The 25,505-nt window shown below is 35.0% G+C and overlaps 1 protein-coding gene across 5 annotated transcripts in view; it reads left to right on the top strand.

Annotated features, from left to right (window-relative positions):
- The window catches only part of CPSF6 (cleavage and polyadenylation specific factor 6), a 34,424-nt gene extending 14,632 nt beyond the window's left edge, over positions 1-19,792 (top strand). For 2 of the 5 annotated variants that reach the window (XM_032347069.1, XM_032347072.1), the window contains 5 exons: positions 382-886; positions 3,256-3,371; positions 3,845-3,998; positions 8,030-8,225; positions 14,899-19,792. In XM_032347069.1, the coding sequence (XP_032202960.1) occupies positions 382-886; positions 3,256-3,371; positions 3,845-3,998; positions 8,030-8,219 (965 nt within the window). In that variant the 3' untranslated portion in view covers positions 8,220-8,225; positions 14,899-19,792. Of the gene's footprint in view, positions 1-381; positions 887-3,255; positions 3,372-3,844; positions 3,999-8,029; positions 8,226-8,305 lie in introns of all 5 variants that reach the window. The other 3 variants (XM_032347071.1, XM_032347073.1, XM_032347070.1) reach the window with 2 other exon arrangements.
- Positions 19,793-25,505: the final 5,713 nt, after the last annotated feature.

Here is a 25,505-nt window from a genome sequence, read left to right as displayed (position 1 = left end):
CTTGTTTCACTTTCTAGCTTGGCATCAGAGTAGAATATAAGGTGGGTGATTTCACTGTAAGAAATGTGTGTACGCTGAAAGATGGAAACTATCTCTAAGCATTGTAATCTTCTTTATTAACGTTTTTTGTTTCAATAATTTTTCTTAAGCATAAATTGAACTAGTTAAATTTGTAAAGATATACCGCACTTCTATAGTTGTTAGTGTAGCATTTACCATATGGGTTTCATTTAAAGAGAAAGAATCTTGGTCTATGAGTTGTGCTTTAAAAGTATATTCTTGGCACAAAGGTTACAATACCTTATTGAAGTGTTCTTTTCTCTCTCTCTCTCTCTCTCTCTCTCCTCTCTCCTCTCCTCTCTTCTCTCCTTTATTCTATAGCTGGACAGACTCCACCACGTCCACCCTTAGGTCCTCCAGGCCCACCTGGTCCACCGGGTCCTCCACCTCCTGGTCAGGTTCTGCCTCCTCCTTTAGCTGGGCCTCCTAATCGAGGAGATCGCCCTCCACCACCAGTTCTTTTTCCTGGACAACCTTTTGGGCAGCCTCCATTGGGTCCGCTTCCTCCTGGCCCTCCACCTCCAGTTCCAGGCTACGGCCCCCCTCCTGGTCCACCACCTCCACAGCAGGGACCACCTCCACCTCCAGGCCCTTTTCCACCTCGCCCACCTGGCCCTCTTGGGCCACCCCTTACACTTGCTCCTCCTCCGCATCTTCCTGGACCACCTCCAGGTGCCCCACCACCAGCTCCACATGTGAATCCAGCTTTCTTTCCTCCACCGACTAACAGCGGCATGCCTACATCAGATAGCCGGGGTCCACCACCAACAGATCCATATGGCCGACCCCCACCATATGATAGGGGTGACTATGGGCCTCCTGGAAGGTAAGTTATATGTATCTATGACAGTAGACTTGGTGTATTTGTTTGAAGAAAGATACTCCACACTCTCATCACCAAGGTTTTTGTTTGTTTTTTTAAATTATGGCCTTTTCCCCAGATACTTAATTTTTTGTATTATATTCTCTCATTAGAAGAGGCAATATCATATGGTGAAAGACATACAAAACAGCTTTGGGAGTAATCCACTTCTGCCACTTGATAAAGCTGCATGATTTAGAGCAAGTCACTAAATTCTGGGGATTCATTTTCATTATTTTTTAAGTTAAAAGAGGTTAATAAAGGTAATTTAAGTGAGAAATGGGATCCTTAAACTACTTACAAGATTGTAAAATGAATCTCAATTTACCATTGGGGATACTACACAGAGCACTAAAGTTTCTTCATTTTAGGAATTAGATCAGTTTGTTATATAAGTACTATTGATTAGCTCATGCTGATCAGGAGTCCTGAGTAGCAAATTACCAACTTTTAATTAAAATGGAAATATTCAGTGCTTTACAAGTATATTTGGGTTTGTAAAAAACAGTTTTTATGGAAATTAGAATAAGTAATGGTGATGCTTAAAGAAGAGCTCAGTGGAAATCACTATTGAAGTAAGTGATCTCTTAGCGCCCTTTGAAAGTCATTTAAAAACTGTCCATATTCAAAACATAATTAGAGAGCTAGGTTTCTGCTCTCCAAGAACTATTTGAATTTGCCCCTTTAATTTCGTCTGAGCTTTATTTTTAAACTATCACTGTTAAACTACTTTGTATTTCATTTTGTCGGATAACATCCTGAAAGAATGGATTTGAGGTTCTGCCTAATTCCATGCAGTTACACAGACACGTGGCAATAACTTTGATATTGTAAGCAAAACTCATTGACCATTATCTTTTTTTAGAGGTTGTATCTATTTGACTGTCAACAATGCTGTTTTGGGACAGCTGGGTGGCTCAGTTGGTTAGGTGTCTGCCTTTGGCTCGGGTCATGATCTTAGGGTTCTGAGTTCGAGTTTGAAGTTGAGCTCTCTGCTCAGTGAGGAGTCTGCTTCTCCTTCTCTGTCTGACCCACCTCCCACCCACTTGTGCTCTCTCTCTCTCAGATAAATAAATCTTTTATTTAAAATGCTGTTTTCTTTAGAAAACTGTTAGAACTGTTGAACTAGTATATAACTTCTGTTCACTTTAATTCCAGTGAGTGACTTCATATTAAATGTTCACAATTAGAATATAAGAGTGGGTTACATGACTTGGTTTGACTGTTTAAAATTTGAGTTTCATATCCTTTTCCTAACATAACAGAATTTCTGCAGTATTAGGTTTTCAAGAATGGTGGGGATGGTTATTAATGACTAATTTTTTATCAAAAATTAGAGAAAACTCATTATTTTAACATGGGATTTTATTTTTAAAAGGGATAGAATTGGCACAAGTCGTGGCATTTAGTTGAAATTACACCTATATTTTGAACAACTTGTAACTTGCTCAGGATGTTTATAAAGTTTGGGTAATAACAGTAATATTTTAAAAGTATGCAAAAAGTTAGATTAACTGTTTCCTCCTTTCATTGGAATGAACTGCTAGTGTGTCCCTCAACTCAGTGTCCTACTTAGTAACTGGTAACTCAGATGGCAGGACTTTCCTTTTCCTGTACTGTACATGTACAGGTTTTTGGTTTTTTTTTTTAATTGAAATATAGTCGACACATAATTTACATGTAGTTTTAAAGTTGTCAAGTAGCTTTAGAAAATTTTGGCACTTAATCCATTTTTCTCAACAGTTTACACTTACTATCTTTTATTTGCCTGATACTCTTCCAGGGATTCAGTGGTAAACAAGATGGTCTAAGATCTTGTCCACATCTGAATTTCTATTCATTAATCAGATTTGTTATCCTTCTGTTGTAAGTTGGGCCCTGTGCCTAGAGGATCTAAACATAAATGTAACCAAACTCCTTAATTGTGTAGGCCTGTATTTTTTGTTGTCACCATTTAAAAATATATATAAATAGAAGATAATAATAATATATAACTATTTTATGCTATATATATTCATCAGAACAATTTATTGTGTCTTCTTTTTGTATGACTCTGAAAAATATTATATTGTAGATATGTAAATACATTATCTCTGGCCTCCAAAAGGCAAAGTTTCTAAGTTGCTACTTTATTTCAGCTGAAAGATAGTGGAGTAAGAGAATTTTGCTTAGACTTACTCTCTTTGTAGGATAAATAGTGTGCTTCACTCGGGAGAAATAACTGCTAGCTCTGAGGCATTTGTCAAAAGCAACTAGTATGAGTTGTTTAATACTGTTCTGACTAACTTGGAAAATTTGTTGAGTGCAATTTAAGGTTTATATTTATTTTACAGGGAAATGGATACTGCAAGAACGCCATTGAGTGAAGCTGAGTTTGAAGAAATCATGAATAGAAATAGGGCAATCTCAAGCAGTGCTATTTCAAGAGCTGTGTCTGATGCCAGTGCTGGTTTGTGTATTTCTGTATTAATATTTCTTATTTATGTTATCAGGAATGGCCTAAAACTATGTGCAATCTTGAAGATTGGTCATTTGCGTTTAGTATTTATATTCATATTCCCAAATCATATCTGTGTTTATTTAAAAGACATTGAAGGGAGCTATGTGTCAAAGTAATGAAAAAAATCCATAATTTTAAATTTTTAGGTATAGATTTAAATTTTAGTCTTTACATTTAATGGCTTAAATTTGACTCTCATATTTACAAATTAATAACCTGCTTTACACAGCAATAATAATAACAAATTGTGCTAATTTCATGCACATAAAACGTTTTTCCAAATGGTGAAACACTGAAAAAATTAAGACATCTTCTGCAGTTATTTTCTTCTTTTATAAAATGATTTATTACTCTTACCCCAAATGGTTAGATGGTATTTTGGAAACAATTTCTTTGATTTCAGTCTCTCCTTTCCCTCTTAGGTGATTATGGGAGTGCTATTGAGACATTGGTAACTGCAATTTCTTTAATTAAACAATCCAAAGTATCTGCTGATGATCGTTGCAAAGTTCTTATTAGCTCTTTGCAAGATTGCCTTCATGGAATTGAATCCAAGTCTTATGGTTCTGGATCAAGGTAAAACTTTCCTGTCTCATGTCTATTTAACACTGTTATTTTACAAAAAAAAAAAAAAAAATACTGTGTTTGGGACTTTAACATAGGACTTTGATTTTACTTATTACTGTTTATGCAATAGCTATTACTGATTTTTTTTTTCTTCTTACATTGAATCAAATGTAAGGTGTTTGCTTGTTTTTAAAGCCCTTCAAAGGTTTCCGGTTATTCTTAGAATAAGACTCTAAACATTGAGGCAGTGTGTGATACCTGCCTGTCTTTTTTAGCCTCATTGTGTACCTCACCCCTTGCCCACTATTCTCTAGTCATGGCGGTGGTCTCTCTTCTCTTCCTTTTGATCCATTAATACTTAAATACCTCAGTGTCTTTATACCTGATATTCCTTCTGCTGGGAACCCTTTTTCCTGGCTCTTCACATAGCTCACTTCTTATTATCTATGCTTTAACTTAATCTAACTTCTAGAAGAAGTCTTCTCCCAGGTTATTATGTCATGTTCTTTTTATTTCTTTCATAGTATTTACCGTAGTCACAGTACTTACTGTAGTCTTTTTTTAAAAAGATTTTATTTATTCATTTATTTATTTGTTTGTTTTTTTGAGGGGGAGGAAGAGGAAAAGGGAAAGAATCCCAGGCGGGCTCTGTGTTGAGCACAGAACCTGACATGGGGCTCATTCTAATAACCCTGAGATCACAACCTGAGCCAAAACCAAGAGTTGGACCCTTAATTGACTGAGCCACCCAGCTGCCCCTATTCTTTATTGTTACTGCACATTTCTTTTCACTAGAATACATACATGTTGGAAGATGGAAGAGGCCTTACCTGTCCTGTTCATTGCAGTATTTCTAATGACTAAATAGTGTTTGGTACAGAATAGGTGCTAAATAAATATTTAGAACAAGGAAGTTAATGTCTATTCTTAGTTTTCTAATTAAGTAGTTCCTTTTTTTAGTATTACAGCTAACTTTGAAATTTTACATATTTTGAAAAGTAGATCTTTAATCTGTATATGATATTCATAGATCTATCTACAGTGTACTTTATCTGGTGTTAGAATCTTAATTAAGTTAAGGGAAAGGACCCTGTCTTTGTCATGGTCCTCAGCTTTCTAATTAGTACCTTCCTGACCCAGTGTAAGTAAGGATTTTTGTATCTGAACAAATTTGTCATAGCTGAAGACCATACCTTACATAGTCTTCTTTTAAATTTTTTAAGCCCTACTAAGTAAGAATTTCTAGGTATTTCATCTTACAGGCAGTTGTTAACTTCCCTATTGTGAATTTCAGAATTTAGCAGGATTTCTTTCTTTCTTTCTTTTTTTTACATTTTTTAAATTTAAATTCAATTAATTAATGTATAATGTATTGGTTTCAGAGGTACAGACCTGTGATTTATCAGTCTTATATACTACCCGGTGCTCATTATATCACTTGCTCTCCTTAATATCCATCACCTAGTGACCCTGTCCCTCCACCTCTTGCCCCTCCAGCAACCCTCAGTTTGTCTCCTATGATTAAAAGTCTTATGGTTGTCTGCCTCTCTGGTTTTGTCTTGTTTCATTTTTTCCCTTTTTTTCCCTATGATCCTCTGCCTTATTTCTTAAATTCCACATATCAGTGAGATTATATGATAGTTGTCTTTCTCTTACTGACTTATTTCGCTTAGCATAAGACCCTCTAGTTCCATCCAGGTAATTGCAATGGCAGGATTTCGTTTTTTGGTGGCTTTGTAATATTCCATTACACACACACACACACACAAACACCTTTATCCAGTCATCTGTCGATGGACATCTGGGCTCTTTCCATAGTTTGGCTATTGTGGACATTTGCTCCTATAAACATTGGGGTGCACGTGCCCCTTCAGATCACTACATTTGTATTTTGGGATAAATACCCAGTAGTGCAATTGCTGGGTCATAGGGTAGCTCTATTTTCAACTTTTTGGGGAACCTCCATACTGTGTTCTAGAGTGGCTGCACCAGATTGCATTCCCACCAACAGTGTAGGAGGCTTCCTTTCTCTACATCCTTGCCAACATCTGTCGTTTTCCTGACTTGTTAATTTTAGCCATTCTCACCGGTGTGAGGTGGTATCTCATTGTGGTTTTAATTTGTATTTCCCTGATGCTGAGGGATGTTGAGCACTTTTTCATGTGTCTGTTGGCCATTTTGATGTCTTCTTTGGAGAAATGTTCATGTCTTCTGCCCATTTCTTGATTGGATTATTCTTTGGGTGTTGAGTTTGATAAGGTCTTTATAGATGTTTGGATATTAGCCCTTTATCTGTTAAGACATTTGCAAATATTTTCTCCCATTCTGTCGGTTGTCTTTTGGTTTTGTCAGCTGTTTCCTTTGCTGTGCAAAAGCTTTTTATTTTGATGAAGCCCCAATAGTTCATTTTTGCCTTTGTTTCCCTTGCCTTTGGAGATGTGTCTAGTAAGAAGTTGCTGCAGTCAGGGTGGAAGAGGTGGCAACCTGTGTTCTCCTCTAGGATTTTGATGGATTCTTGTCTCACATTTAGGTCTTCAATCCATTTTGAGTCTGTTTTTGTGTATGGTGCAAGGAAATGGTCCAGTTTCAGGGTGCCTGGGTGGCCCAGTTGGTTAAGCAGCTGCATTAAGCTCAGGTCATAATCTCTGGGTGTTGGGACTGAGTCCTGCATTGGGCTCCCTGCTTAGCAGGGTGTCTGCTTCTCCCTCTGTCTCTGCCTCTCTGTCATGCTTTTGTGCATGTCGCTGTCTCTCTCTTAAATAAAGAAAAGCTTTTTGGAAGGGGGGGGTGATCCTGTTTCATTCTTGCGCATGTGGTTGTCCAGTTTTCCCAACACCATTTGTTGAAGAGATTTTTTTTCCACTGGATATTCTTTCCTGCTGTCAAATATTAGTTGGTCTTAGAGTTGAGGGTCCGTTTCCGGGTTTTCTATTCTGTTCCATTGATCTTTGTGTCTGTTTTTGTGCCAGTACCATACTGTCTTGATGATTATAGCTTTGTAATAGAGCTTAAAGTCCAGAATTGTGAAAAATTTAGAAGAATTTCTAAAAGTATTTTAAGCAATATATTTCAGTTAAATTACCTGGTTTTTGTTTGGTTTGGTTTGGGGTTTTTTTTGTTTTGTTTTTAAAGATTTTATTTATTTGATGGAGAGCGTGTGCACAAGCAGGAGGAGAGGCAGGGAGAGAAAGAAGCAGACTCCCCGCTGAGCAGGAGCTTGATGTGGGACTTAGGACCCTGGGATCATGACCTGAGCCGAAGGCAGACACTTAACTGACTGAGCCACCCAGGTGCCCTTGTTTTATTTTTGAAGGCAGCTCATGAAATAATTCTTTTTATTGAGTAACAATGTGAATTATATCCCAGTGTTTTCTGGTGGTCATAAGTTTTGAACTTGTGAGTTTTGAACTCACAAGTCATAACTTTTGAACTAAGTTTTGAACTCTGCTTCCCACCATGCCCCCCAGGTCTCCACCACACACCCCCTGCAGCAAACATATATAAGAAAGTTTCTTAGTGGAGTGGGACTCATGAACAATCATATTTGGGATAGTTATAAATGTAAAATTGATATGTTTATCAATTATAAAATTGATAGGCTTACGTCACCTCTTGATGGTAATTTTTATGTATTTAAGTTTCATAATTTCATGACTTTTATGTCTAAGAAACTACCTTCTGTACAATCTTTAGTTTGAAACAACATGTTTTTTGAAACATTTTCTCCTTTATCTTTCTGTTTTTTGTTCAGTTACTATGTGTCTGGTTTAGGCTATTACATGTTACAGATGATAAGATGTATTGCCCCTGTGTGTCTGGTTCTTCGTTTGGGGGTAAATTTTTTTTTTGCGGGGGGGAGGTATGTGACTATTTTTAAAAATGGAATTTCTAGTTCAAGCTGATAGGTGTGTTGGTAAACCGTTATTGGTAGTTCAGGATATGCTAAGTCTAAACTAGGTTTGTGAAGAATTTTTTGCCTTGGGTACTTTTAACCACTGCTGTTCATTTACAGAGAGCATTAATCCAGTAATTTCTTTTAGAAGACGTGAACGATCAAGAGAGAGGGACCATAGTAGATCACGAGAAAAGAGTCGGCGTCATAAATCCCGTAGTAGAGATCGTCATGATGATTATTATAGAGAGAGAAGCAGAGAACGAGAGAGACATCGGGACCGGGACCGAGATCGGGACCGAGAACGGGACCGAGAGCGCGAGTATCGTCATCGTTAGAAGAAGGTGGGTATTCCTTGTTCCTGTTATATTTAGCATATGTGTTATTAACAGTAATTATAACTCCAAGGCTATTGTTTATACAGTATATACCTACATTTTAAGTGGTCCAACTACTTGTTCTGAATTTAATCTTCTGGAAACATCTGAGACAAAAGACAGGTGAGTAATGCCAGGTAAAAAAAAATTTGACCTTTTATCCTTGAATATTGTATTGCTAAGTTAAAACTAAGATTGTTGATGGTCTTTAGAAAGCAAGAAAACAATCAAGAGGACTCATGTCTACTTCTAAAATCTGAAAATTGGAATTGTCTTAATTATACAGATAGTTTGCATGTGATTTGAAATACAAAATACAGGAAGTTAATTCATAACACACACACACCCACACACACACACACACATATGTATGTATGTATAGTGCTTGGACTTGTAAAAGTAAATTGAAAGTTTCCCTCCTTGAACTGACTCCCTAAAATTTTTAAAGACAATCTAACACTATAATAGCTTATAATACAGGAGGATGGTTTCTCAGCATTGAAAGAGCTTTTGTACTTAAAAAACTACTCTTTAGAAAAGATACTTTTCTTGGCATCTGGTTTTTGTTTTAAAACAAAAGAAAACATATCCTTTAATTTGCAAAGAAGATATGAAACTTAATTAAAATGGATTCAGGGTACTCCATATCTAAGAATTTTAAGTTGTATCAAATCATGCATCCCAGGTTAGAATAACCTTGAAAAAATTTTCTTTGATGTTTCATTCATAAACCATAATCATGTGTCTTTTTTTCTGTATTTTAAAACTATTTCTTGTGTACATTTTTCATAAAGCGGGAATTTGTCTGTTTATACTTCATTTTCACGTGTTTTTATTTTTATATTTGTGAACAGCATTTATTCATGTGAAAAGTAGGGGGAGGGCACTGTGAGGCTTGTGCATGTGACACAAAGGATATTCTGTAAACAAATAATTTTTCTTTATATGTTGGTGGTATATCCAAATTAAATTAGGCTTAAACAAATCCCTTACAGGTAACTACATTTTACATAATTATTTTCCATAATCATGGGAAACCCTGAATTTAGTCACAGTAATTGTTAGTATTTAAGTTGTTATGGGCAAAAGCAAAGACTATCAAGTATATGTAATTTTGTGGCAGAATAGCAGTTTCTTTAACTGTAAGAGATACATCTTAGCAAATGAGATCCTTTTTGAATAATACTATTTATAAAATAAACATGTAAGTCTTATTTTTATGGAACACTAGCTATTTATTCACAGTTTTATGGGGTATTTGAAGTGAAAGGCCATTTTTAATACTTCCCTAGCATTTTGAACATGCATCTTAAATATTTATCAAAACTTGAATTCTAAAATAGTTTTCCATGTATTGTATTATAGAACTTAATGTAAATCCCAAAACATTTAGTATGAAGCAAAACATCTCTCACTTTAAAACTGAGCTCATTGAAATTAATACTGCTTTTGGATGTAAGGATTAATTAAATGTTCTGTCATGTAAACACTAAACATCTAAACACTAAATTTTAAAGATAGAGTTTTTTCCCCTTTGGGTTGAATAAATCTTAATCCCATCTTAGGAAAAAATTCTCAGTATCCATCAGTTGCTTAAGGTGAATTTTAGCCAACTTACTTGAAATGCTTAGCTGTATCAGCCATTTCATTTATAGTAAGGTACAGGTGTATGAGTTATATCTTTATTTAGACTTTGCCAGTTATCAGCAAGCTTCTAATTATTGAGGGCATGATAATGAAACTTCCATACATTTTTAAACATCTCCACGATTGGATGTGCCCATCAAGGAGCTTCTGAACCAGATTATACCCAACGTTAATGATTTTTCTTCCTGGTTTCAGCTAAACTAGCATAGTCAGCCAGGTAAACTCCTTGAAAAGTCCACTGTTCATTTTAATACTTTGAATTAACTAACATTACATTCTAGTAATGGGTACACCTAACTATATCATGGCTTGAGTTTCATTACATTCAGACATTAACTATGAATTCCTAACTTGAAAACTATGGTTGACATTTTTTCTTAATCACTGATGTGTACCATATCAGAATTCCCATGTTTTGTTTGTACATTAATCAAAATTGAGTTGTAATATTGTTATGTGCCTTCATCCAAGCAAAATTTTACATAAGCATTTCTAGGGCAAAAAATTCTGTTATCCTGGAATATTGTACCTTTGCTATACCAAACAATATTTATTGCGGATGTAGATGTGAATTTACAGGGTTGGGGACTAGGATTAAATATTTTCAAGTGAAAACTTCTAAACAAATAAGAAAACTATCTGCACATTTAATTATTATTATAATAGGGTCTGTTGACCTTTTTAGAAGTTTTTAAATATGAGTCCTTTTGAGCTTTCATGTAAATCTTAAATGGACTAAATGGAGTACAAGTAACTGGGAAGCTAACTTGAATGTCAGTAAGCGTGTATATAAATAAAACAATAATGTAATTTATTATTAAAATGATGAATGGCTAAAAGGGCAAGTTCTTAACTGGAAACTTAATGATGTTGGCAAGCTGTTAATGTCTGTCCCATCTTAATTTTTTTTGTGTTTGAACTGTTGGTAATGTTAATTGCATTCTCTCATTTAAAATATGTATTTTTCTAAAAGCATTCAGTATCAAGTTCAAATAGGTAATATTTTAATGGGAATATCAGTATTGTAAATTTTCAGTATGTAAATACCTTGTATTTCATATTCTGTAATTTCTGCCTCTATTCTCAGACCACTCTGAGCAAAACAAAAGTAGTTCAGTGTTTTAAAATTGTACACTTTTTACAAAAATAATTTTCACAGTTCTTTTCTTTTAGATTGCATTCCTCTTATTGTTTGGAACAATGCCACACAGCAAATTTCTGTTAATGATTCAGGTTTTTTTGTGTGTGTGTACAAAAAGTAATCCAAATTATTTTTTAATATACTCTTTATTCATGCTTTTTCTCTCCCTGAAAAGAGGTTTTAATATTTTCAAATCATTATCCATTTTTTTGATAAAATTTTAAGCATCTTGTGTGGAAAATGGATTAAATAACTACACTTCGTTGTAAGACTTAATCATAGATACCGTAATCTCAGGTTGTGTTGTTATTGCACAAGATTTAGGGTGGTTTGCATTCTTTACTTAGTTTATAGTTTTTCGTTAATTTAGGAAAAACAAAGCCAAAAGAATAAAAAAAGGTTTTTTTATATGTGTTTCAGCTCCTTAAGATTTAGTGTTACTTTGAGGCCAATGTGAAAATTAAGTTCTCTTAACCATCCAATGAATGATACTGGTGGTGATGATACTTAAAAATTATTTCTGCAACTCTTAGGTCATCTGAGATCTGCCTAATATTATCCAGCCTTGTGTGTGTTTGTGTTCTACCATATGTCCTAACTGCTGTGCTTCATCTGGATTTGCTAGTTTTCACTTCTTTTGCTCCAGGTTTTCTGCTTTTAATATTTATAAAACCTTATTACACAGCTATCTTAACTGAAGTGGCAGGAGGGTAGGAAGTAATCCTGAGAATAGATATATAGTGTGTTTTTTGCTCACTGTGGTTTAAGAATGGGTTTTGTTTACAAATGATTAATGTTCCCTGTTAAAAGAAAATTCAGTGCCAATGTGAGTCACCTTGCTCTCACCTTCATCTCAGTGTGAAATTTACTACCATTGTTTTAGTTTGTAAATTAGATCACTCTGAATAAGTAATGTTTTGAATGAATATTTAGTTAGCATTGTTTTAAAGAAAACTTAATAACCAAAAAGGGGTAAGTGTGTCATATATGCTATGCATATTTACTAATTTGCCTTCTGTGGTAGGGTGTTCTAATCCTCACAGGAAATTCTCAATCACATAAGTAGCTTATTTTGAAATGTCCATTTTGTGAAATTTGGGGGACAAAGATGAGTTTTCCTTGACTGTGGTGAGGTTTATTTCTATAGTGAACTGCCCTAGAGCAATAATCTTGTATCTGTTTTATAGTATAATGAAAGACTTTAGTTAAAATGAGGTAAGGTAAGTACTGTGACCACAGGTAGAAAGAAGGAAATTTACCAGATGTTGTGGTAGGAAGGGAAGTTTTGTAAATACCTATAATAAACAGAATTTTCATGTACTATGTTTTAGCCACTGCGAAAAGGAATTTTAATTTATAAGAGTTGACTTATATTCAGAATCTTCTATTTCTTTTGCCTGCTCCATCCCCATTCCTCTCATTAAGGAGAAATTTTCAGAAAAGAGAAACGTGAATTTTGTTTCACTGAGTTAATAGAAGCACATCTCTAAAAGTATATTGAAATTTTTTTCAATTCAATATTCACTTCTTTTAATTGATTATTAATGTGAAAGCCTGTGAAAGAGCCATATCAGATACATATTTGAATTTTACTAAAAAGGTGAATTGGCCATGAGCATAGAAATACTGATGCTAACAAATTTGCTTAGATAAGTTTTAACAGAAATGCTCAGAATTTGAGCTGTTAGTATTGGCTTGATCTTACATTATCTCAAAATACAGGTGCTTCTCTGTATTGAAATTTTACTTAGTGCTTACTTTAGAGACTTCATTGAAGAGCTGTAGATTACATTTGTCTTAGTTTAACAGGTGTCTACATAGATCTTCCTTTTATATTATAGCTAAAACTGTGTGACTTTGACATTAACATATTCAACTAAATGGTATTCTGAAAACATGAGCATTGAATGTATTTGTCACTTATAAGCTTTTTTGGTATCTTTGTTTATGTAGATGTCTAACTAGAAATTTGAGAGTATCCTGTGGGATTGGATTATTGGAAATGGGTTGTATTGCCTTCAAATTTGCTTCCGTTTGAGATTGTAAAATTTGTATTTCCAAATGGATAAATGTAAAGTGTTTAGAAAGAGAAATAAAAACTGTCAGACTACCCCCAGATTTTATGTCTGTATGGTGAAAATGAGAGAATTTTAATAGTAAAGACATATGAAGTATATTCAAGCAAAAGATGAGTGTATTTGTCCTGCAAAAAGATGTGTGTTACAATTTCACAAACAGGATTCTCTGCAGAAATAGTAAAATTCTCCTTTGTGGAGTGATGAATAAGAGTAAGTTGCAGTGTATGCCACATGTTTTTTGGAAGGAATGGGTATTTTTTGTTCACTGTGACTTTAATTTTTCCCTCTTTAATGACCGATCTCTCTCTCGCATCACAACAAAAGGGTTAGAGAGATAACATACTTTTTAAAGTAAGATTTATTAATTTCCCAGCATCTTTTCTGGTTAGAACATATTCCTTATCTGTCTTTAATACCAGTTTTTAAAAATACATTGCAAAGAACAAAAATAAAACCTATGAAAGCTGCCCTTCTAGATTTTTTTCCCATGAAATAATTCCACCTAAAGCTTCATCAACATAAGATAAAAGTACAACAAAAGGTAACAGAAATGGCTTAAGTATCTCATTTAAAAATGCGGGGAAATAGAAACTATTTAAAAGAGAAAGTTCAGGATTAAACATTTGGGGTTTTTGTTTTTTGTTTTCTTTTGCAGTTGTAAAATTTAGGTTTTTACTGCTAGGCAGTGTGAGTGCATATGTGTATTGATGCTCTGAAGACGCTTACAGCCTAGTTGGGGAGGAAAGGACATAAAATACGACGTTTGTAGTTGTGACAGAATATTAATTACTCTTAATTACAGAGCAAAGTACTTCCCAATTTTATGGCAAGAATATCACTAAATATTGTGCCCTTTACTTCTTACTACATCATCTTATTAAAATGCTCTCTTGGAACTTAAATTTTAAATATCTGGTGTTTCAGTGATGACTTACATGCAAGTTAATTGAATGTTTCCTTTGTGAACCTCTACCTGAAGTTTGCATATTTTTGTATTCTTGAAATTTTAGTTTACCAAATTGATTTTTTTTTTCTTTGTGTGAGTTTTCAATGAAATTTATCATTGTAGATTCTTTTTTAGCTTGTTTTTGGTTAGCTTATATACCACATTAGTTATTTCACTATAGGTGGAATAGAGTGAAAGTAAAGTAAATGTTTTAAATTTGTATTACGTCTAAAGATTTGTATGTGGATGTCATATTTATTTAAATGTGCATACTGAGCTATATATAAATTTTATTTATAAATTTTGTAACATGAAACAGTTTGATTTATAACATTTGCAGAAGTTCCTGTATGCTGTCAAATAAATACAACTAATTTGTAAAATAATTGCATTTTATATTCAGTTCACATTTAATTGTTAATGAGTTCTTTAGAATTGATATGTGGGTGAATGAAAAAATTTACATTAAAATCATTCAAGCATTTTTCCATTTATTTTTGTAGTATGCATACTTTAGAAAATGACTTATAAATGTTTCCATCATCACAGAAACAGCAGCTGCTATATTTTCATTTTTGCTTGTCACTAAATTAATAAGGCAGTAATAACTAAGAAGCATGAAATCAGAATGTCTCAGTTTTAATCAGCACATAAATTGGGAGCATTTCTCCACCATAAAGGCAGCTACTGTTTCAGTTAATGCTTATTGTGTTAGAATACGTAACAGTGAAGTAGATGCACGACTTGTGTATGTATAGTTAAGCCAGCGTTTTTCTGTGTATTATGGGGAATAGCAAAATCTACATCACAAATTTTGACACATTACAGCTGAAGGAAGAGGAACACCTTCCAAGACAAAACAGTCTTCATGGGGGAAAAATGACGCTTGTCCAGCAGTTTGCTTCTTGTGATTGAACTGAACCTGTAAGGATTCATGGATAAAATGAACAGGAATAGATCTGAATAAAGCAAATCTGCATAAATGGTAACCAGTAGCTCTACTTTTATTTTTTATGTTGCTTAACTGTTTTATTTGAAGGAAACCTGTGTGATTTAAAAAGTTATAGCTTTTGCAACTTTATTACTGGTTATATACATTTGGCCATTATAATGTGCAAGCAATTGGAAAAAAAAAACGTCAAGTAAATGCTTGTTTTTATAGTAGTTTGTTCTTGTTAAAAATGTTCATATGATAATGTCTGTAAACAGCACCACTTTGATTACAATAGATGTAGTGTTGTAATAAACTGTTTAATGGGGCTGATGTGTAAAGCTGTTCAAGTTATTTGATGTTTACACCTCAGGGAAAGTCTTGTGTTCAGCAATATCTAAAGATAATGTTACTATGACATTTATACTGTCCTTTAAAAAAGCATTGCAATAGCGTTTTTGGATATGCACCAATCTAATCTTGCGTTCAGTGAATTAAACATACTAATTAAGTGTCTCTTGCCCTTGATTTTGATATTAGAATAGGTGATTACATGGATATTTAATATTTCTATATTCTGCTTTTCTAGCTGTTTTTACCTAGTTAGCTTGTGATTTTGCTGAATGGTATGTAAACTTGTAAAATTTCACAGACGTAGCAATCCAGTCAATGTGTTAGGGGTCAAAAAAAATTTTGTGGTTTTAACATTTTAGTAAAAACCCATACGTTATTTGCTACAGTAATGCAGCTTAATTACAACACAGATGTACTGAAACGCTTAATTGTAAACTGCTAGCATTGAAGAAATATTTTGACAATTCTGATTGGATGCGGCAGTTATTTGCTGTTTTATATTAATAGTGCTTATGGTTTATTTTTGAAGCCATAGGCAGTGTAAATACAGCCGTGCAGCAGACAAATGGGAGTAAGGAGAGCATTAGTTTTATTTTCTGGTTACTATAGATTTTGGAAGGCCGTGATGCTTACTAATACTGAGTTGTAATCTCCTGTGTGTGTAATGGGTGATAATAGGTGTACCCTGTCACCAGTTCAAGGAATCTTACGTGTATTCATGCAACCTTCTGATTCATGCTAGAGTTACTTAATCAAAGATTTTTTTCAAATCTGCCTTGCATATAGACCCACATTAAAAGCACTTGGCTGGCATGTGTTCTTAATTACAAAATTAGCATAGGCAGGGTGACAACTTGATTAGATACTTTTATAGGAAGGTCATTCCGAATCACTATTTCAAAAATTTGAGTTGAAATCCTAGGCAAGTTTAATTTGTTTTTGATCTGATTATCTTTTGAGTGATCTGATAATACACATTGGTTTTTTAAAAATACAGCCAAATTTTAGGGCAATGCTTAAAAGTATTTAGTTACCCTGAATATTATGTCATTTGCAACTTACAGAAGCCCTCCAGAGATTTGCAGTGCAGTTCTTCCCTTCCGTTTTGTCCACTATCACACTAGTTCTTACAAAATTAGCTATTTCAAGTTATTCCTATTATTGCCAGTTTTATTTTAAAAACATTTTGTGATTAGAGTATTTGTGCATGGGATCACTGGCGTTTATCAGAACTGTTTGCTCTCAGAAAAATTTTTCAAGTGTTCTGTCTTGTTGAAAATGCAGTTGCCTTTTTAACATTATTTGAGAATTGAATCAAAATAGTTTTCTTGTTTTGTATGTAGGTGTTTTGTCATTCGTTAGCTTTTTTATACTTTAATCACAATGTCCTAATGTGAAGAAGTATGGACATAAATATATTACAAGGGAAATTAGTTAATAGTAAGCTTAAAAGGTAAGTAAATGTCCATGAGAATAAGATACTTTCTGACATTTTAAAAATGGAATTCTAAAAATCTAACCGCTTGAACTTGAGATGAAACTGGAAATTTTGTACTAATTAAATCATTTATCTTTTCGTGGTTTTTTTTTTGTTTTGTTTTTGTTTGTTTGTTTTTTTTATCAGTGGAACCCTTTAATTGCTCATTCTATATATCACTCTTCTCCCTATGTGGCTGACTTCATTACATAACTTTTGTTGCAGACAATGTGAGTGTCCTAGAATTGTTTGCTGCTAGTCCGTTATTTTTAAGTGTTGTCAGAAGGAAATACCTTTTTGGTTTGTCCATTAATTTTTACGGTCATCTTCTACCTGATAACACACGAATGTATAGCACTAAAGGTGAAAATTGCAAGCCTTGTTTTATTCTTCTTATCCCTCTGTCATTTTTCAGCTAATGTTATTTGAAAACTCTTTCTTTCTTTTTTTTAACATACAAAAACAATCCAAAGAGATAAATCATTACATAGACACCAAAAAAAAAAAGAGAAAGAGAGTTTCAGAGACTTTTTCATTTCTTTTTACTAATAATTGTAGTGGACACGAAAACACATTTGAGTTTAACTGTAAACCATAGGCATTTATTAGTGCTATGCGGTCACATTCCTTTCAGCCAGTAGTTACGAATGAGTGATGCAGCACCTCTGTGGTATTGCTTCTGAAGCAACACTTTGAATTGATTTTGCTGCTTATAGCTAAAGGATATATGTTTTGGAAAGGATATTCCAATGTAAATTTGGAAGTGTTTATTTTGTCAGTTTTCATAGACAAGATTTGGAGTAAGTTGCAGTGGCTGTTGATCATAGTTTAGCCCATTTAATGGCCCCTTTACCTAGAATATTTTTAAGCAGTTAACTACAATTTGGAGTTCACAGATAACTTATGGATTGTAGCTTAAGGTATTATTTTCATTTAATTCTCCTGTGGAGAATACTGCTTTGTTTTTTACTAGTTTAAGGTCAGTTCTTAAAATAAACACGGGATTTTAATGAATGTTGTATAACATTTTATAGTGAAAGGGGAAAATTGTTGGAAGGGTAAAGACTTTCTCTTTCCCTTATGTATTTAAATGTGCCAATAACCTAAATACATACTGTTTTATACAATGAAATGCTACTATGAGACTTTCTGTTGGAGTGCTCTCAACATTTTGGTTTTCATACCTGAATGATCATTGCATTTTCTGTATTTTATAAGATGGCTTCAATTTTGTGTTTTAAGCTTCAGCCTGTTATTTTAAGAGGAAGTTTATGTTCTGATTCTTTACTGAGAATACAGTATTGAGAGTCTTACTGTTTTACAGATAACTGCCTTTTAAATTTTATTCATTAAGTTCATTTGCATCCCATAGCCGTCTGTAAATGTTTCCAGCAGTTGTATGTACTTAAATGCACGCTTCTCCATTGTACATATTAGATGTTTTTGTGCTAAAATATATTAAGTGGGATTTTTGTAGCAAAGCATTCTATTTTTCTGTTCTTACTCTGTGTGTGTGTGGTTTTTTTTACATTAACCTTCAGTTTAAACACTGGAGTATTTATTTCATTTTTTTAGCAACTTGACTCTTAGAAGCCTTAGACTAATTTTTTAATAAATATTCAACCAAAAATTATAAATTTCCTAAGATGTGGCCTTACATATAGCATTCCTTGTGTTTGTAATGTGAGATTTTTGACTAGAGAAATCAAAAGATTCTGATTTAAAGTTTCCTTGTAAGTTGAAATAGAAAATGTGTTAAAATGTCTAGGCTTCTGGGAGGAAGTTCTTACATTCTTCTTTCTTGGCATTAGAAAGAAGCAATATGAATTTTTACAAATATTCAAGCAATTGTATCCAGTTTAGATTGATTTAGGTTTGTCTTAACCAATGTTTCTTTAAAATTTCAGGTTGTTGGCATTCACTCTGAGTATGCAGCTACTGTGGTTTTTGTATGGGACATATAAACACTTGGTTAGGTATAGACAGATTTTAATGTTTTAAAGACTTCCTGCTATATTAACGTATTGTAATAGGAGTCTTAAAATATTAGGTAGCATTTAATTGAAGTCACACAAATCCTGAAATGGTATCAGCGGATAGTAAATACTACAAAAAGTTTTTCATGTGCGAGCATCCTAAAATTCTGCCATGGGTGTAAATGTTCTGCATTAATTTCATAATTGGACAGACCCTGCATTTAGTAAAAACACTTCATTTTGAAGGTGTTTTCTTTTTGTCACACTGTTACTTCATAACACTTTTCAGCATTCTGTAAGTTAAATTATTTTAAAAGACAATGGTGAATTCGTGTTTATTTTTTTACTTTGAAAATTGTAGTACTCAGGTGGTATTTAATGGGAAAGGATCCTTGGGGTAAATCATAATGTATTCTAAGGAATGCATCTATAACATTGATGACTTTAGCCTTAAAAAAAGGTCTATTCTTACTCTTATTCCTCTTCATCCCATGGTATATTAGCAAAGTAGTTTACAGCCTTGTACAGCCTTACAAAGTTGTTTTACAATTTTTAATGGAAAGCCCTTAACAAAAAAATTGTATCATATTAACCAGTATCCATGAATTAACTAAATCACGGTTTGTAAATAATTTGTCTAATACCAGAAGGCCAAAGAAAGTCTTAAAATTTTAGCTATTGACTCTGGTGACTTCACAATAAGATTTCTGTGCAAAAGGTAAGGTGATATTTGATCAAATAGACATCTTTTTGGTGTCCATGAGAACTAGACTTCCATATTCGCTTCTATTAAAAAGCTCATTCCATTTTATTAAAATGTTTGTAATTGCAATTTTGTGTTTAATGTTTACTTTGTCTTTTCTTTCTTTAGCATTTAGGTGACTGTTCAGCAGTTTGCTATATGGCCATTGTTGGCCCTAAACTGCATTAGTAACAAGCATGGTATTTATCTTGTATTGAAAATAAAACACAGTTTTGATAATACTTTACAGTTTGTCCTTATTATTTGGCTCATAATTTAACCATTGTGTATGCTATGAATAATTCTTGTCTGTTGGTAACATACATATAACAGAAATTGGACTGTTGTCTGTATTCTTTAAGCCAGCCTCCTAACCAGTGGTTGTTTTCTTCTGTATTGAATGTTGATGGTCTTTAAAGCAGATGATATCTAGCTTAAAATTAGACTTAAAACATAAAAACAGCTCTAGGCTGTTTTATTCTCAAACCTTAGGTTCAGAAAACATTTGTTTAGTTTTAGAGGATTATTAATCTTAGTAGACTTGAATCAAGGAAAAATGTTTCTAGGTGACAGCAAAGATATTTCACCTGCTAGTTTAGAAACAACATAGAGTACTTTCAAAACTGTAACAGATTGTGATTTCAGTAAGGGATTTGTATGCCAGCTATTATAATCAGGCCCAGGATTTCTCACCTGTAGGCTTCAAAGTATGGTGAAAGTAACAAGTCTGTAAACAGTAATAACCATATGAGAAATAAGAAGTTCTTAACTATTCCTAGGACCGTTTTCCATGCCCCACTAAAATTGTGGTTCAGTCTTTGTTTCCCTTACTCTGTTACATGTTTAGATTTTGAAGAAGATTGAATTCGTTGATCCACCTTTCACTGAGTTCATTGAGACTCCTGCAGAAAGTATTTGAAAGATTACTAGGAACTTTTTTTTAACCAGATGCCATACAAGACTCCATAGCAGTCAGTCAAGGCCTGATGTAGTGAAAGATGGACTTTTTTATGAAGGATTGATAGAATTTATCTGGTCTCCTAGTTTGATTACCTAATCATTACTGTGAAACAAGAAATGTTATTAGAAATGGTTTCCGATGCTTCTTGTTCCCATCTTGTCTCTCTTTTATATTTCACTAACAGAGCTGTTGGATTTTTATGTTATAACAGTTCCTGTCAGCTGCTGTTGTCCATGCCCGATAAGGGATAAATATACATGATCTTAACTTTAAAAAATACATATTCGGCTTTATAGAAAACTTTAGGAAATAGAGTTTACTTCCTTAATGATAACACTGAGACTTGAAGAACTAAAAAGACTTGGTGAAGAGAGAAAGGACGTACCTTCTAGTGAGAGACCATTGCATAAAAGGGCTTTTGTGTCAGGAGGGAGTGTATTAATAGGAATTGGAAGAATGCCAGTTTGACTGAAGTGGGTAGTGAGAAACATTGGCCTATATGGGTTTTAAGAAAGGGCAAAAGCCAAGACTGGGGCTTGTAAATCACATAAAAGATTGTCCCAAGAATGAATGATGTGAAATCATCCAAGTGTGTGAAGGGTTGATTGTTAGCATTTCAAAAAACTTAACTGGCTATAAGTTTAAGTCAGGAAAACAATAAGGTAAGCCAGTGAAACTATTACAGAAGTCTTTGACTATAGGGAGATAGGATAATAGAGATAAAGAATCTAAGTTGATTTAGTGAAAGACTTAGGAAGCTAAATTGCAAACATCTAGTAAGTTTGGGTATGAGGTGAGAAAGGATGGCTTTTAGACCTTGTGTAATGGTATACCATTCCCCAACTCGGGAAATTTGGGGGGAAAATGTGGAGATAGTGTGAATTGTGTGCCTTTGAGAGCCAAGAAATGACTAAGTAGTGACTAGTTATATGGCTTTGGAGTTTTGAAGATGGGGGTTAAAATCATAACTTTGTAGTAACAGTTAAAATAGAAAAGAAACCATCAAAACATGGGGAGGCAGGGAAAGTGAGAAGACTAGTACAACTTCCAGGCTTTTGGTTTGGGATTCTATGCTCATTTATCAGTATTATGAGAAGAAATAGCTTTGGAGACTTTTTGTTTGGTTTTGCTTTAAAGTAAGCTCTCTGCCCAACATGGGGCTTGCTCTCATGACCTCGTCATCAGGACTGCATTCTTTACCTAATGAGCCAGCCCAGTGCCCAGAGAGGAAGTAGCTTGGCGTTAGAAGAGAACTCCTTCCTCAGGTGGGGAAATGTAGGTAGATAAAAATATATGGAGGTTTGTGAGCTGAAGGTAGGTGGTAGTCTTAAGATGTTCATCTAGTGACTTCAAAATAGTTGAGGGCATTGTGGTTTGTGGTTATTAAGTTTGGGAGAATGAACTGAAGTTGATCAGTTTGTTGGGACTTGGTTAGTCTAGCTGTAAGAGACTCCCGTTTTTGTGGTGGCAGTCCACTTGACACATTCAGTCACCTGGAAGGTAGGTAGATCAAGCTCCCGGATGGGGACGGCATTAATAATTGTCATCACTTTCGTGTTTAAGGTTGTCAACCCACCTGCAGAAAAGTCACCCACGGCCTCTTGATGACTGGTAGTTTTGATGGTGGGAGAAGGATGACGACAGCATTTTTTAAAATTGCTGTTGTACCTATTCTCTCGGTTTCTTAAGTCACCCGAAAGACAGTATTCTCCTTTATCAAGTGAGCCAGTAGGCTCTGAAGAGTTAGAGGACTCCTAGCAGAATGCTGAGTCAAAGTTAGAATGTGTTAGTGATTCCAAGTCTGCTTTTTTCAGTTACTTGCTGAATGTCATCAAACTAAGCACCCCCCCAGTCCCACACTGTAAGTGCTAACTTAAGCTTTATTGATACCTGAATTGTAAGAATTTATGAATAAATTACTTTAAAATGTTACACTTCCACAAATAAAGAGCTGCCTACTCTGCACAAGATACTGTGCTGGATACTTCTGTGTTAGACAGGCCTTAGTAACTTAGTGGTATATATATTTTTTAAAACTTGGCTGCTTGTGTGGGTTCTACCTCCATCATAATTACTATAGCTATCCTATTAGATAAAGGAGAGATGCATATATTTGTGAAATGTTAACATTCTGGACAATTTGGACATTAAGAAGTTGGGCTTCACCCTCGTACAGTATAGAAACTTGGATACAAACCACTGTGTACCACTTCAGGTTTTTTCATCTCCCAAACTGCCTAAATCATTTTACATTATTTCCTCTTTAGATTTCCCCAGCTAGGGGCTGGGTTGGATGGGGAATCCCCTTAAATGAAAACACAAAATGCAAAAAATTTACTAAAGCATCTAACTCATCCCAAGAACATGCTCAGTATATTAGAAGGTGATTTGCAGAATGTGAAGACTAGAGGTAATCATTACTCAATGAATTTGAATAACCGTGATGGCTGGCTTTTCAGTTAATAGTATATCCTTGGTAAACACCTGTCTGTTCAAGTTATTTTTATGCAACCCAGCAATTATTTCAGAATTGCTGGCAGCCATTCTATCCCAAATGTATAAATTTATGCGGCTCCTGGGTAGCTCAGTCTTTTAAGCACCTGACTTCGGCTTGGGTCATGATCTCAGGGTCCTGAGTCAGCTTCCGTCCTTCTCTCTGCCTCTCCCCCAACTTGTGCATGTGTGCTTTCCCTTTCAAATTAAATACTAAAAACCACAAACTAATCATAAAGGTAAAAAATGGGTAATTGGACCATAATAAAACTCTAAAAAATGTGTAAATTAAGCTGTTTAGTATTTCACATTACTTGTGAACATGCTGTGTATATATGTGTGTACTAGGAGACTGCCTGTCTAAAGCTTATTGCAATCTGTTCTGTGTTGTCCCTGATTTTCTACATGATAGTATATAAATGACACAACTTCCCTCATTTCGAGGACACCGAGGCAGTAATCTGTCTAAAGTTATCTTCTATCAGTTGTTACCCCTGTTTATGTAAAGAGAGAATGGAACATGCCCCCGTGTCAGTTAACGTAAGTAGGCAGATAAAGTAGAGTTAAAAATGAAGATTTTAGGGATGCCTAGGTGGCTCAGTTGGTTAAGCGACTGCCTTCGGCTCGGGTCATGATCCCAGCGTCCTGGGATGAGTCCCACATCAGGCTCCTTGCGCGGCAGGGAGCCTTCTCCCTCTGCTTCTGCCCGCCATTCTGTGTGCCTGTGCTCGCTCTCTCCCTCTTTCTCTCTCTCTGATAAATAAAATCCTTTTTAAAAAATGAAGATTTTAAATTTTACTTTTCCCTACATCCTTAGTCTCCTTTGCTGTTTTTCTTCCCTAGATCTTTAATTTGGGGGTACTCTGAGGAGGCTTAGCCTCCCTGCATGTCTTAGTGCTTTTTTCCTGTCTCTTAGCTTTAGGTGTTAATATGCTCAGTTTCTAAGTTTATATTTCCAATTCAGACCTTTTCCCCAGATTGTCTACTAGACACCTTAAGTATCTAATAGGCACATCAAGCCTCATGCTGAGCTCTTCATCCTCTCACAGTCCCCCACCATCTGCTAAGCCCACAGTCTTTCTCAGTAGGCAATACCCAGTACCTTCATTTCGATTGCTTAGATGCAAACTTTGAAATTACTCTTGGCTTCAACACATCACATCCAATACATCAGGAAATCTTTGTTTGTTGTTAATCATCAGAAAATACCTAGAATCTGGCCACTTGCTATTTCCATGACTTTGATCATTTGCCTGTTAAATTACTGCAATAGGAGCGCCTGGGTGGCTCTGGCCGTTGAGCATCTGCCTTTGGCACAGGTCATGATCTCTGGGTTCTGGAACTGAGCCCCGTGTTGGGCTCTCTGATCAGCAGGGAGCCTAATTCTCCCACCCCTCTGGCCCTCCCCTCTGCTCTCTCGAAAAACAAAAACAAACAACCCACTTTTTTTTTTTTTTAAGATTTTATTTATTTATTTGACAGAGATCACAGGTAGGCAGAGAGGCAGGCAGAGAGAGGAAGGGAAGCAGGGTCCCTACTGAGCAGAGAGACCAACGCGGGGCTCGATCCCAGGACTCTGGGATCATGACCTGAGCCTAAGGCAGAGGCTTTAAGACACTGAGCCACTCAGGTGCCCCAAAAACCACCTTTTAAAAAAAATAGATTCCTGCAATAATTCCTATAGTTCTCCCCATTTTCTGCTCTTGCCTTCCTACAGTCTTCCCAACACAACTGTCGGGGTTTTTGGTTTTCGGTTTTTTTATCCTATCTTCAAAATCCTGCAGTGGCTACACATTTCTATCAGGAAAGCTCCTGTCTTGAAAAGGTTTCTCCATAATTTGGCGCCTAAATGTCACCTTTTTGACCACATCTCCCAAAGCCACTCTTCCCTCTCCCTGCTGATTACTTTCTAGTCATTCTGGCCTTGTGTGGTGTTTTGTTTTCAACAGGCCAGACATGCTTCTGCCTCTCACCCTTGTAGGGCCATTTCCCCTGCCTAGAATGCTTTGGATATCTGCATGACAATGTCATCTTAATGAGGTTTATTTTCACCTTTCTGTTGAAGGATGAAAGAGTCTGCTAACTCCCTTACTCTGCTTTATTTTCCCAAGTGCTTATTAACACAATGTATAATATACTCCCTAACACAATGTATGGTATGTTTGTTGTCTGTCAGAATTTACAGGCCCATGACTTGTTTCATTTCTTTTTTTGTTTTTTTAAAGATTTTATTACTTATTTGACAGAGATCACAAGTAGGCAGAGAGGCAGGCAGAGAGAGAGGAAGGGAAGCAGGCTTGCTGCTGAGCAGAGAGTCCAGGACCCTGGGATCATGACCTGAGCCAGAAGGCAGAGGTTTTAACCCACTGAGCCACCCGACTTGCTTATTTTCTAAGTCCTAAGTTCCTACATCAGCGTGTGCCACATACATGTTCATTAAGTGAATGAGTGAATGTCTTCTAAATTCGTAGCTCTACCACATCATCTTGTTAAGCAGAAGG

Source organism: Mustela erminea, chromosome 6 (genome assembly GCF_009829155.1).
Source record: "Mustela erminea isolate mMusErm1 chromosome 6, mMusErm1.Pri, whole genome shotgun sequence".
NCBI lineage: Eukaryota > Metazoa > Chordata > Mammalia > Carnivora > Mustelidae > Mustela > Mustela erminea.
The sequence above is the reverse complement of the archived record's forward strand: the minus strand, read 5'-3'. Positions and strand labels throughout refer to the sequence as shown.